Consider the following 13,526-nt stretch of genomic DNA (forward strand, 5'->3'; position numbering starts at 1 on the left):
CTCCAGGACGCTGTTCCCCACTCGCATTGGTGCCCTAGCCTTCTAGCTCATTGAACACTCTGACTCCCAGCCCCAGAAAAGGACTCATTAAATCTCATTTTACAGATGAGCCACTTGAGGCCTAAGAGACCAAGGGACTTGCCCCAAGGTAACCCAGATAGCAAAGGAGCTGAAATCCAGACTCACGGATTCCTGCTCCATGGTGTTTCCTGCCCTATGTCAAGGTCGCCTCCCTTAACCTCTTTTTGTTATCAGCCAAATTGTTGTCCCCACCATTCACATGATCCCCAGTGCCTCGGAATAGGGCTGTATTTGGAGAGAGGGTCTTTTATTTTTGATTTTTTTTAATGTTTACTTTTGAGAGAGAGAGCGGGGTGGGGGTGGGGGTGGGGTTAGAGAGAGAAGGAGACACAGAATCTGAAGCAGGTTCAAGGCTCTGAGCCATCAGCACACAGCCCTGACGCAGGGCTGGAACTCACAAACTGTGAGATCATGACCTGAGCCGAATTCCGACCTCAACCTGCTGAGCCACCCAGGTGCCCCTGGAGACAGAGTCTTTCAGGAAGCAACTATGGTTAAGTGAGGCTACCGGGGTGGGTCCTGATTCAATAGGACTGGCGTCCTTAGAAGAAGAGGGGATTAGGACACAGGCACGCACAGCACAGAGGGAAGACCGCACGAGAACACACAGAGAGAGGACGACCGCCGGCAGGCCAAGGAGAGAAGCCTCCGAAGAAACCAACACTGCCCCAGATCGCAGACTTCCAGTCTCAGGAACTGGGAGCGAATGAATTTCTTCTGTTGCTTAAGCCACCCGGTGGCGCTTTGTCAGGGCAGCCCTAGCAGTCTAATACCGTTGTCCTAGGTGTAGAATGAAGATAACAAGACCTTACACCGGCGAAGGCAGGGAGAAAATCGATCGCTTAAATAACAGTGGTCCCCTACTGGGGTGCAGAGCAGCCGGTCCTTTGCCGCTGCAAATCCGATCAGTCTGAATTCCAGCGGAGAGATTTCAATGCCCAAATTCTCCTTTCACATATCCGAGAGCATTTCCACACCTAAATTCCTCTTTCTCAGTCTTCCCCGTGTCCTGTCAGACCTGTGGGTTCCACCCCCTGACGCTGTCACCCCTGTGTCTCCTCTCTGCCCCTAAGCCAGCCCCTGGGGGGTGTTTGGGACATTTGTGGGAGCGGTTTTGGTTGTCATGGTGACTGGAAGCAGATACAGGCATTCAGTGGGCAGGGCCTTGGGTATTTGCACCCCAGAATGTGAGAGTCAGTTCTTCACAAGGATGAACCGTCCAGGTCCCCGTGGCTTTTATTTTTATTACAATTTTTAAAAAATGTTTATTTATTTTTGTGTGTGAGAGAGAGAGAGACAGAGCATGAGGAGGGAAGGGGCACAGAGAGACCGGGACAGAGAATCCGAAGCAGGCTCCAGGCTCTGAGCCATCAGCACAGAGCCCGATGCGGGGCCCAAACTCACAAACTGTGAGATCATGACCTGAGCCGAAGTCGGATGCTTACTTGACTGAGCCACCCAGGTGACCCCTATATGGATATCAAATGCCTCCCTGGACATTCATCTCGGTAAAAAGTCTGTTTATAAATCTCAGAGCCCAAACCTGAGCCCCATGATCCATGTAAGTACCTAATTTTGTTTCCCCCAATGTTTTTAAGATCTACTGAAATTTCCAGTAATGCAACCAATCAGTAAATGAAGGGAAGATCGTACCTTGTTTTGTTTTGAATTTCACCAAGAGTCATTCGTCATTTAAAAATAAAACATGACAACAGTAGTAACGCCACATATATTGTTTACGTCTCCGATGCTACACCCTGGATCCCTGTGTTTGTCACTGTCTCTTTTGCTCAGGCTGTGTGAGGTGTGGACAGGTGACTATTTCATTACTTCTACTGGGGTCCTGGCTGAACATTTACATGTTAAAATCCATCTCATTTTATAACAAATCGCCTTCCTTTCATTTCTTATGTAAAAAAGTCTTATGGGATAAAGAAAACGTACATCCGTACAATGGAATATTCTTTGGCAATCAACTTAAATGGACCAAGTACTGATCCAGGCTACAACATGGATGAACCTAGAAAACACGCTGTGTGAAACGAAGCCAGACACAAAAGACCACATATTGTACGATTCCATTTATATGGATGTTCAGAGCAGGGAAATCTATAGAGACAGAAAGTAGATTAGTGGTGGCTTAGGCCTGGAGTGGGGGTGGTGGTGCTGCTGAGCTGTGGGGATTGAGGAGTGATAGCTAAGGGGATCAAGATTTCTTTTTGAGGAAATGGAATGTTCTAGAATTGATTGTGGGCACGGATGCCCAATTCTGCATACACTAAAAACTTCGAACTGCGCACTCGACATGGGTGAATTGTACAGATGCGAATGAATATCTCAATACAACTGTTAAAAATATCACAGATTTAGATATGTAATATATCGGCATTATATGCATTTTCTCATGTGCCGCAATGAGTGTGTGTATGTGTGTGTATGTAATTTCAGAGTTAAGTGGGGTGGGAAAAATATTTGCAGGAGAAAGAGGGCGTGGGCTTTGACAAAACTGAGAACCACTGCTCTCCTTGCTCTGCTCTGTGGGATCTGACTTCAACTCTTCCCTCGCTCCCTCTTGCTGACCCCTGCGCAGGCTACTAGACTCCCTGCTGTTCCTCCAACTTGCAAGCTTGGTCCAGACTCAGGGCCTTTGCACCTGCTGTTCCCTTACTTAGGATGTTCCTTCCCAGAAAAGAAGACTCACCTCTCTCATCATTCAGGTTTTTGCACAAATGCACCTCTTTGGAGGGACCTTACCACCCCAATTATCAAGGCTTGTTTATTTTGCTTATTTTATGTCCCCATACAAACACCTCCAGACTTGTATCCAACTGCTAACCTCACATCGCTAGTATCATGTAGAATGGACACCTCAGACTTAGAAGTCCGAAGTGAAACTCTTCATCTTCTCAAATGTGTTTCTACCATGGTCTTCCTCATGTCAGTATGTGGAAACTGCACTCTTTCACTTCTCAGGTTCAAGACTTAGGAGTCTTCTCTTTCTCTCCCACTCAACACCCAATCAGCAATCCTGTTGCCTCTACCTTCAAAATACATAGTAGATGAGGTGTCTGGCTGGCTCAGTCTGTAGACAGTGAGTCTTGATCTCAGGGTTGCAATTTTGAGCCGCTCATTGGGTGTGGAGATTACTTTAAAAAATCTTTATATATATATATTACATACTATAGTGTATATAGTATATATATACACACTATATATATTTATATATAAATATATAGCATATATTTATATATAGTATATATTTATATATACTACATGATATATAAATATATAGTCTTATATATATTAGACTATATAAGTATATAGTCTATATAATATATAGACTAAAATATATAGTCTAATATATATTAGGCTATTCTAGATTAAAAGAGAGTAATGAGGCATAACAACCCAATGCAATGCATGAATATTCTTGGATAGAAAAATACTTTATAGGGGTGCCTGGGTGGCTCAGTCGGTTAAGCGTCCAACTTCAGCTCAGGTCATGATCTCTCGATTCATGGGTTCGAGCTCCGCATCGGGCCCTGTGCTGACAGCTCAGAGCCTGGAGCCTGCTTCGGATTCTGTGTCTCCCTCTCTCTGCCCCTCCCCTCCTGGCGCTCTCTCTCTCTCTCTCTCTCTTTCAAAAACAAACCTTAAAAAAATTGTTTTTTAAGAAAAATACTTTATAGATATAAAAGATATTTGGGGACAATGTGAATATGAACTTTTTATTAACTTAAAGTATGGAATTGGTGTTAGCTTTGGTAGGTGTGATAATAGTAACATAACAATATAGGACACTCCCTTAGTCTTGGGAGACGCATGCTGAAGAATGTAGGGGTGAAGAGTCATGAGGTTTATACTTATTCTCAAGTGGATCAGCAAAAATAAAGAAACAACCCAACAAACACACAAATAAAACCAACCAGTGTGTGTGTGTGTGTGTGTGTGTGTGTGTGTGTGTGTGTGTGAAGAGGTAAAGCAGATGTTAACAATTGGTGAATGTAAGTGCAGTGTGTAGAGAGTTCACCGTGTTACTTTGAAACATTTTCAAAATAAAAAGAAAAAAATGCCCCAGTGCTCTTTCCTCCTCTTTTCTGCTTTATTTTTCTTCATAGCACTTTTCACTCTCTGCTTATTTTATTCATTTTCTGGTTTTTGGTGTCCCCAAGAAAGAATGTAAGATCCACAAGGGTAGAGATTTTTGTCTGGATTGTTGACTACTGGGTTCTTGAGGCCTCGGGCAATGCCTGGTACGCATACAGCAAAAAGTGTGTGGATGGATGGATGGAAGAAGGAACAATAATGTGTCCACAGGACCAAGCAGGAATGGAACTGGATGGAGGAGGCCAGGTGTATCTCACCTGGTGGTGGTGGTGGTGTGTGTGTGTAGGCAGGGAGGGAGAAAACTCAGCCTGATATGAGTTTTCTAGATTAATTGGGAATTCTGATTTGTAGAATGGGAAGCACCCTAGTTTTTATAGATTGGTGATCTTGGGTTCAAAGTCCTGGCTCTACCACTAATGCTGGGCAAGGGACATACCCTCTTTGAGACTCCGTTTTCTCGTCTGTAAAATGGGGCTATTCATTCCTCCTCCACAGAATTTTTGTGAGGCCTGAGATCACTCATGGGATAATGAGCTTGAGTAAGGAACTACTGCCCCTTAGTTATGTTTCTGCTTGGCTCTTATGGGCATATCATCATCCGTTTCTTCAAACCAGCAGCATTTTCTGAGCACCTGCTATGTGCTAAGTTAGGTGCCATGTGAAGCATCCAGTTAATATGTGCTCATAGTAGCTACTCAGGAAATGGTTGTTACCCCCATGGGCAGACCTGGATTTACATCTCACATCTGTGGTACAGTCACTTTAAAAATGGTCTAACAGTTCTTCAAAAAGTTAAACATATCATCTGACCCAATTCCATTCATATGTATATACCCCAAAGAACGGAACACTATGCCCACACATGTTCCTAGCAGCATTATTCATGATAGCTGAAAAGTAGAAACAACCCAAAGGACTATCAACTGATAGACAAACAAAATGTGGTCTCTCCATCGAGTGAAGTATTATTTGGCCATAAAAAACAAGAAAGTTTTGGTCTATGTTACAATACGGATTAATCTTTTTTTTAATTTTTTAAAAATATTTATTTATTTTTGAGACAGAGAGAGACAGAGCATGAACAGGGGAGGGTCAGAGAGAGAGGGAGACACAGAATCGGAAGCAGGCTCCAGGCTCCGAGCTGTCAGCACAGAGCCCCACGCGGGGCTCGAACTCACAGACCGTGAGATCATGACCTGAGCCGAAGTCGGACGCTTAACCGACTGAGCCACCCAGGCGCCCCTACAATACGGATTAATCTTGAAAACATGAGGCTACGGGAAAGAAGCCAGACACCAAAGGCCACATATTATATCATTCAATTTATATAAAACATCCAGAATAGGCAAATCCATAGACACCAAAAGTAGGTTAGTGGTTGGAAGGGACAGGGAGTGGGGCTAGGGAATGGCTGTGACTGCCAAGGGGTATGAGTCTTCTTTTTGGAGTGGTGAAGACGTTTTGGAATTACATTAGGTGATCGACGCACAGCTTTGTGAGTATACTGAACAAGCAATAAATTGTATACGTTAAGATGGTGAACTTACAGCATGCGAATTATATCTCAACACAGCCGTTATTAAAAAAAATATATACCATCAGAAAAATGTCAGACAAGTCAAGCAGATAGAACAGAATGCACAAAACCAGACCTAAGAGTAAAGAGGTATTTAGTATGATACAGCACTTCAGAGGGCAAAAGGATGACGTAATTGTTCACCAAAACATGGCAAGAGCAAATGCCTTCACCTCTCTGTGCCTCAGTTTCCTTATCTCCAGCACCGACACAACCACAGCTACTCCGTATGACTATTGGGAATATTCAGTGATGGGAATGCCTGCCACATGGGAAGCCCTCAGAAAATGGTAGCTGTCTTCATGATAGGGTCAGGTGGTAGAACCATAGCATCTTAGAGAGATCGCAAGGTGCAGTTTCATAGACTCCTGGAATGCCAGGATGTGAGAACAGTAGAGTTTTAGAATAATGTATGTCTAGAATCTTGAAATCACAGAGCCATAGAACTGTAGGAGTTTTAGGGCCAGAAAGACCTGAGAGACCATCTGTCTCCATGATTTGCAAGTCTGTGGAAATTTTCAAATAGTAATAATGATAATAATACTGATGATGATGATGATGATAATAATAATAATAGCAGAAGCTAACAGTGCTTCCATAGGCCAGACACTTCTGTAAACACTTCTGTATAGTAATTTACTTAATTTCTATAACCATCCTACAAGAATAGGTTAGGTACTATTATCACATTTTATGGATTGGAAAACAGAGGCAAGAGAGGTTAAATAACTTGCTCAAGGTCACACAGATAGTAAGTAATAGAGCCAGGATCTGATCCCAGTCCAGAATCTGTGTTCAGCGTCCCAAGTCTTCACCCCAGAAATTCTGATTCAGTGGCTCTGGGCTGGGACCCAGGAATCTGCATTCTATGCTACCTAGAGGATAAGATATCAGCCAGGGCTGAGAACCACTGGTGTAGTCCAGAGGTGGCAAACTGATGGTCCTCGGGCCATAGGCAGCCCACAGCCACATAGTTGTTTTGTTTTGTTTTTAAGTAGGCTCCATGCCCAGTGTGGAGCCCAGTGTGGGGCTTGAACTCAACAACCCTGAGATCGAGAATTGAGCTGAGATCAAGAGTCAAGATGCTTAACCGACTGAGCCACCCAGGTGCCCCATACATAGTGTTTTTAAGACTGAGCCAACCTTTAAAAATCAGTCGATTTCAAATATTTCTGGCTTCTTTTGAAAAATGTGGAAGATGTGGCCACACTTTGTCTACATTCCCAAAAGGCAAGAATTAAGTGGAGCTGAGTAGCAGCTGCCCTGTTTAGGGCATTATATCTCTCTGATGAGGCCAGAGTCCTCAATTCTTTATGTTCCCTTGCTGAATCTTGGAGGCATTTCAATTTATAATCCCTGATTTGGCCCAGCTTCCACACTGTAAAGAAAGGAAACTGAGGCTTACAGAAGGGAAAGGGACCCAGAGTAACACAGCAAGTCCAATGTAGAAAGAGAGTAGACCCATCTCCCGACCTAAAAATCCCATAATAATAGCAGCTAACATTTTTTGAGAACTTTCTATGTATTAGGCATACATGCTATGTGCTTTTTTAAAAACCAGGGAACACTAATCACTGCCCTTCAGTAGGTACCCTAGTGAATCTCATTTTGCAGGTGAGAAAATTTGAGGCATGGAGAAATCAAGTCACTTGTTCAAGGTCGCACAGGTAAGAAGTACATTATCAGAGTAAGATTCAACTCAACATCTGACTCCAGAGCCTGAGCCTTCAGTCTCAACTCTTTCATTCTTTGAAGCCCCCCAGTAATAAGTAAGGGGAGGAAAAATCCTGGTTCTATAACCTTTCGATTCCACTACCACTGAATTCCTGTGGATTAGGGGGTGGGGTGGAAGGATCAGGTGCAGATGGTGCTGACCCCATTTCTCTGCAACATGTGCAAACTCTTCGTGAACTTGGAGCCCTTTGAGGCCGCCACCAAGGCAGAGGGAAGAGGCAATATCCTTGCGACCCTGTAAACTGTGTGTAAACTGTGGCCTGCCCGTGGGAAGGGAATCGGGAGAGACCGGGCAGAGACGCTTCAGCACCAAGGACAGCAGCCGCGCTCCAAACCCCCAAGCCCGAAGTCTTTTTTGGGAACGATCCGCTAGGCAGCATTCTTCCAGGGTTTTCCGCCCACCGTTTTCCCAGGAGCTTGGGGGAACTCAGGTCCGTGGTTTCTCCCATCTCAGGGCAACAAGAATTCCCAAGAATTCCAGATTCCTTTACCGAGGGTCTGTCTCTTGTCTTTGCTTCTAGGCAGACGTTAAGGAACCCTCACAAGTGGCCTGTCTTCCTGCCAGGGACTCTCTCCCCTTTGCCTCGTCTGCGCAAGTATATGGGAGCGGGGAAAGGGAGAGAAAAGCAGGAGTGCGCGCAGTTCCCTTCCCCTCCGCCTCCTACCCATTCGGGGCCACGCTTCCAGGGCCCCTGCCGCAAGCCCACCTGCCCGGTGAGCGCCGTGGTCATGGCAACCAGAGAGGCTGGGAGAGTGATTGGTCCCCTCGCTGCCACGCCCCTACGCCACCGCTTCCCAGTAACTGAGGCAACCAAGAGGAACGGCCCTCCTCCTTTCATCCCTCCTAGAGAGCGCTGTGTAGGAGAGGGACGTGCCTTCTCTCTCGCTAGCGAAATACCATTTCTCCAAAATGGTGGCTACTCTCATACAAGAATTCATGGGGAGAGGGAGTATGAAGTCATTTCTAAACTCTTCTGGATGAGGACGGGCTGTCACTGAAGCCACTTCCGGTGAGAACAGGAAGTGGGAGGCAGGTTGCTCTGGGAGACAATGGGATGAGGTGGAAGGAAAGAGAGGGTCTAGAGAATCCCAGGAAGGAGGGATAAGTTGGGGGGGGGGCTGTCTGGGCCAAATTCTCCCAAACTTTCACTCTCTCTCTGAATCAAGCCCACTCCAAGAGATTTGGAGTCCCTAGGCTGATTCCCTAATAATAGGACTAACTAACTACTACCATGCATTTGATTGACAAACCTCTTATCGGCGTTACCCCATTAAACTTCCACAGTAACCCAGTGGTATGGGAGAAGTGTCTTCTCCGAACCTCACCGGTTTTACAGAAACCCAGCCTTTGCCCCTGCTGACCTGCTTGGCTCTGTCGGGGTTCATCGTGGTTTGGGGTTGAAGGATGTTGACCACCTCAGGCTTGGTCATTGCTTGTGGGATTTCTCGGACCTTCTCAGCAATAAAGCTGTGCACAGCATTCAAGGCCTCTGCTGTGCCCTGTACCAGGCATACTCGCTCTGTGGTTCCTGTTGAGCAAGGGAGAGAGAGGGCACACTCATCAGACAGGAATAGGAAAATTCCTGGGAGACAGGTCCCACTTAATGGAAAGAGAAAACCTCGGTCCAGAAAGTGAACCTGACTGGGCCCAGATCACATGGCAAGTAAGCCTGGGGAAGCTGGCATCCAGGGTTCTCAGGCCATGATGGGTAGCTGGAAAAGTGAGTGGAATGCCTGTTTCATAATCTGTACTTCGTGTCCCTCCCCCAAAACAACCCCAGGGGGATGGAAGGATGATGCTTAAGTGCTTTGCGATGCCCACAGCAGCCCTGGGCAGGGGAGACAGGGCTCAGCTGCCTCTTCCCAGTCCTTGCCGGCTCCCGGTTGCTCTGGCAACCATTCACTCCCTCCCTCCAACCACCCCCCCCCCCAGAAGCGGAGAGAGCTCAGGCCTGCAACGGTTGCCACAGTAACTGGAACCCCCTTATCGGTCTGGCTGGCCGGGTCCTCAGCCCACCCCCAGGGGGACGAGGGACGAAGCCCCGTTGCCGTGGCAACCCCTGAAAGCCTGCAGCGAAGGCCTCTGGGCTTTTGGAGAGGATGGGGAAGGGCTGGGGGATGGGGGAGGCAGAAGAGAGGCCTGAGTGCCTGCTTGGACCCACCAGATGGAGGGCTGAAGGGTGGGGGAGGGCAAGGGTGTGGACAGGGGAGAGAGGAGGCAACTTGTGGAAGGGCAGGAACTCAGGGATGGAGAAAGGAGGGTGGGGTGGATGCCTTTGCTGGAGATCGCCTAGATATTGGCTGTGGTTCTAATCTAGGCATGCTTATTGTGTGTGCGTGTGCGTGTGTGTGTGTGTGTGTGTGTGTGCGCGCGCGCACGCATACATGCATGTGTATACTTGGGCAGGACTGGCTAAATTATCTTTATCTGTGTATGTGTGTAAGAGAAAGAGTGGGAGAGACAGCGTGACATAGTGAATCCAGTAAAGATATGTGCACTGTTATGCAGGGGAAAGACTTGGATGTCACTGTGAAGTTCAAGGGTATGTATACTATTGGTGAGAACCGGGCTGGTAGAACATGAGAGTCTGAGACACAGAAACAAAGAATCTCATGAAGCAGCATTGAGGCTGTGTGACGAGTGTGTATCACTTTGAGACTGGATGTCAGTGGGAGTGTTGGCAAGAAAGAGACAACCTCTAGGTGTTCAAAGGCTAGGGGCATCTGGGTGGCTCAGCTCATGATCTCAAGGCCCGTGGGTTCGAGCCCCGCACCGGGCTCTGTGCCGACAGCTCAGAGCCTGGAGCCTGTTTCGGATTCTGTGTCTCCCTCTCTCTCTGCCCCTCCCCACTTGTGTGTCTTTCTCTCTCTCTTTCAAAAATAAATACAACCTTTTTTAAAAAAGGCTATTTGTATGACTTGTGTGTGGTGTGTGTGTGTATGTGCACGAGCCTTCGTACGGGAGACAGACAGATGGGACTATGACCGGTGTGTACGTGAATGTGTATACGAGAGAGAGAAAGAGGGAGAGTGCCAGGCAGGTTCAAGTGTCAGTATGTGAGACTGGAGAGGACTGATCTGTCTGAGTATGTGTTTTGGTGTAGACATTACAACTGGGCAAAGGTGACTCTACAATGACTGGTCCGTGTGACAATTGTATGAGTGCCCGGGGGAGCCAGGCATGTTTCGTGTGTGGAACCGGTATCTGTCTCTCTCCCGGGGTGGGACTCTGCCGGCAGGACCATTAGCTCGCTGGGTTTGTAGAAGGTCTTGAGTGTGTGCCGGGCTTCGTGTGCCTGGGCGTCTGGGACATCGGGGGGTGAGTGTCTGGCGTCCTGTGGGCGTTCTAGTGCAGCACGATGGTGTTTCCACTCTGACCCCTCCCTTGCCATGTCTCAGCCTGGCATCTGGCAGTCTCTCCATGCATCTGGGTATCACTGTCTTGGGTCACTTGTGTACTTGACATCCCCCATATCCTTTGGGCCGCCGTTACTCACTCTTATTCCCCCCAACCCCAGAACAATGGATTGGTCTGAGCCAAGGGTGAGTCAGCGTGCAGGCTGCCTCCGTCTGGGTATAAATAGGAAAGGGTGTGGGTCAGGGTGGGAACTGGGGGGAGGGGGGCGGGGTGGCCCTAGGGACAGCCTGGCTAAAGTGGCTCCTCTCTCCATTTCTGCGTGGCTCCCTTCCAGCTCAGGAGTCTGTGACTTCCCGCTCTTTGTCGTTCTTAACTGGGGTCCACAAGGGCTTTGTGCGGGAAGGGGTTCGGTTAACCCCTGAAGAGCGTCCAGTAATGACAGCTGGTGCTTACAAAATACCAAGTATTAGGCACCAATCTGAGCACTCGGTATATATTCGTGCACTTAAAGGATGAGGTAGGCAGCACGAGGATTCTTGATTTACTGCTAAGGACACTGAGGCACAGAGAAGGTTTGGGATTTGTCCAAGTTCACTCAGCCAGTAGTGGAAGTTCAGGGTCTTGAATGCAGGCATCTGGCTTCAGAGCCTGGGCTTTTAACCACTGAGACACCACTGTGTTTAACCACTGTGCTAAATATGGAGTGTGTGGAGTGTGTGTGTGTGTGTGTGTGTGTGTGTGTGTGTGTGTTGGGGGAAAGGCATAAAATGGTTACATTTTTGCTTTTGTATTTTTCATAGTAAAAAAGAATGTGTATGGATTTACTAAGTACTTAAGATTTTGCACTTTAAGGCAACTATTTTATAAATCAATAATTTTTTTTTAAAGTGTGTGTGTCTGTGCTTTTTTTTCTGGGGACAGAGTTTTGGGCAAATGCTCAAAATCAGAAGGAGTTTAGAATCACTCTAGGGTGTCTGAGTGGATGTACAGAAGTCTGTGTGGCTTTGGGCGGGCACCTGCTTTCTGGGTCTCAGTTTCTCCACATATGATCTGAAGGATGGAGTCTGGGGCTTGGAGTTTCCTGTACCAAGGAGGGGACACCCTTTGTGTTCTGCCCCTCCCCTGGGGTTAAAGGTCAGGTGGGTTTTTGTTTCACGTAGTAAACACAAGTGCAGTCTGTGTGTGTGTGTGTGTGTGTGTGTGTGTGTGTGTGTGTGTGTGTCCATCTGTCTGTGTGATCGTATGTGAACCCATAAGGCCTAGAGGGCCCTTTGGATGTTACCATTGTCATTTGTCATCTGTTCTGGATGCTTCAGTCACAATGAACCAACTACCCCTCCGGTCTTTGAACATGCCAGTTCATCTTCCTGGAGTGCTCTTCCCTGCTTTTATCTAGCTCACTCTTACTTATTGTCCTGGACCCCTCCTCCAGGAAGCCCTCCCTGACCTTTCTAGGCTGGGTCAGGTGCCCTGGCTGGGCTGCCACCACCCTCTGGCCTTCCCCGTCTTAGCCCTGACCATGGCTGGGTCATTGAAGGTGTTCCGCCTGTCTTCCCCCCTACGCTGTGAGATCTGTGAGGGAAAGGGCGGGACATCTCAGTCACTGCTGTGTCCTCATCGCTGTCGATACAGTAGGTGTCCAGCAGATGTGGGGTGAATAAATTAATGAAAGGGGGTTAGCCAGGAGCAGAGGGAAATAAGCTGATGGTCTCAAGCAGTAGCATTCTCATTTCTCGTGTTCCTGTGGTTCGTGGGAAGTCCTAGGGGCAGGACTAGGATTAGAGGGCTGTGTCCTGTACCTCTGAGTCAAGAGCCGGCACGTGCCAGGCGATCTAGAAGTTCCATGTCAGGAATGGTGTGTGTGTGTGTGTGTGTGTGCGCTGGCCGCATGTCCTGGGGCTGGGGGGAGTTGCTGGCTCACGCTGCCTGTGTGAATGGTATTTGGCCCAAGAGAGCCAACGACTGTCCCATCCTCTGGGGGATCTCAGCTGCCTGGCCTGTGGGCTGTGTCACTGAGATGGGAGGAGATGATGTGTCTCATGTCACACAATGTGATCCAGGAGTAAGGAACCAAGTGTCCTCGGATAAATGCCCCAAGTACAGGTTCTTATCCATATCTTGTGGGCCTAGGGGGGTGCGGGGGAAACTGGGCCAGGGTGGAAGAGGAAAGCGGCGGGTGTGTGTGTGTGTGTGTGCGTGTGTGTGTGTGCCTGGTTCCCTGGACTGTTCTCTAAACCTCTTGCCAAAGCTGCTTAGTGAGATGGGAGGCAGGGCGGGTGGAGGAGGGAGGAGGGAGAGACAGAGACAGAGAGAGAGAGAGAGAGAGAGAGAGAGAGAGAGAGAGAGAGAGAGAGAAAGAGAGAATATGAATGTGCCCTGACCCTGGGCTACAGCTCTGGTGTTTGACCTAAAAAATCCAAGGGGATTAAGGATGAACTAGAGCCAGCTCTGGACCAAAGATGCAATTCTGGGGGCCTTCCCTGGATTCCTGGATGTCGAAGCTCAGGCATTGGTCTTGGGAGGGAGAGATGTGGGGGGTGACAGACGCAGGAGGATTAGAGGGAGTGGAGGGGCCTTGAAAATGTTATGGTTGTGGGAGAGAGAGAGCTGGAAGACAGGCAGAAAAGACGCTGGGTTTGGAGAAAGGAAAGGAAAACCATGAAGGGGGCT

At 47.8% G+C, this 13,526-nt stretch overlaps 1 protein-coding gene across 1 annotated transcript in view; it reads right to left on the reverse strand.

The window, feature by feature from the left end:
- NOVA2 (NOVA alternative splicing regulator 2) overlaps positions 1 to 13,526 on the reverse strand; it is a 28,721-nt gene that overhangs the window by 1,764 nt on the left and 13,431 nt on the right. Inside the window, exon 5 of the mRNA XM_027037850.2 lies at positions 8,861 to 9,027. Coding sequence (XP_026893651.2) covers positions 8,861 to 9,027 — 167 coding nt within the window. The remainder of the gene's footprint in view (positions 1 to 8,860; positions 9,028 to 13,526) is intronic.

This window comes from Acinonyx jubatus, chromosome E2 (assembly GCF_027475565.1).
Source record: "Acinonyx jubatus isolate Ajub_Pintada_27869175 chromosome E2, VMU_Ajub_asm_v1.0, whole genome shotgun sequence".
Lineage (NCBI taxonomy): Eukaryota > Metazoa > Chordata > Mammalia > Carnivora > Felidae > Acinonyx > Acinonyx jubatus.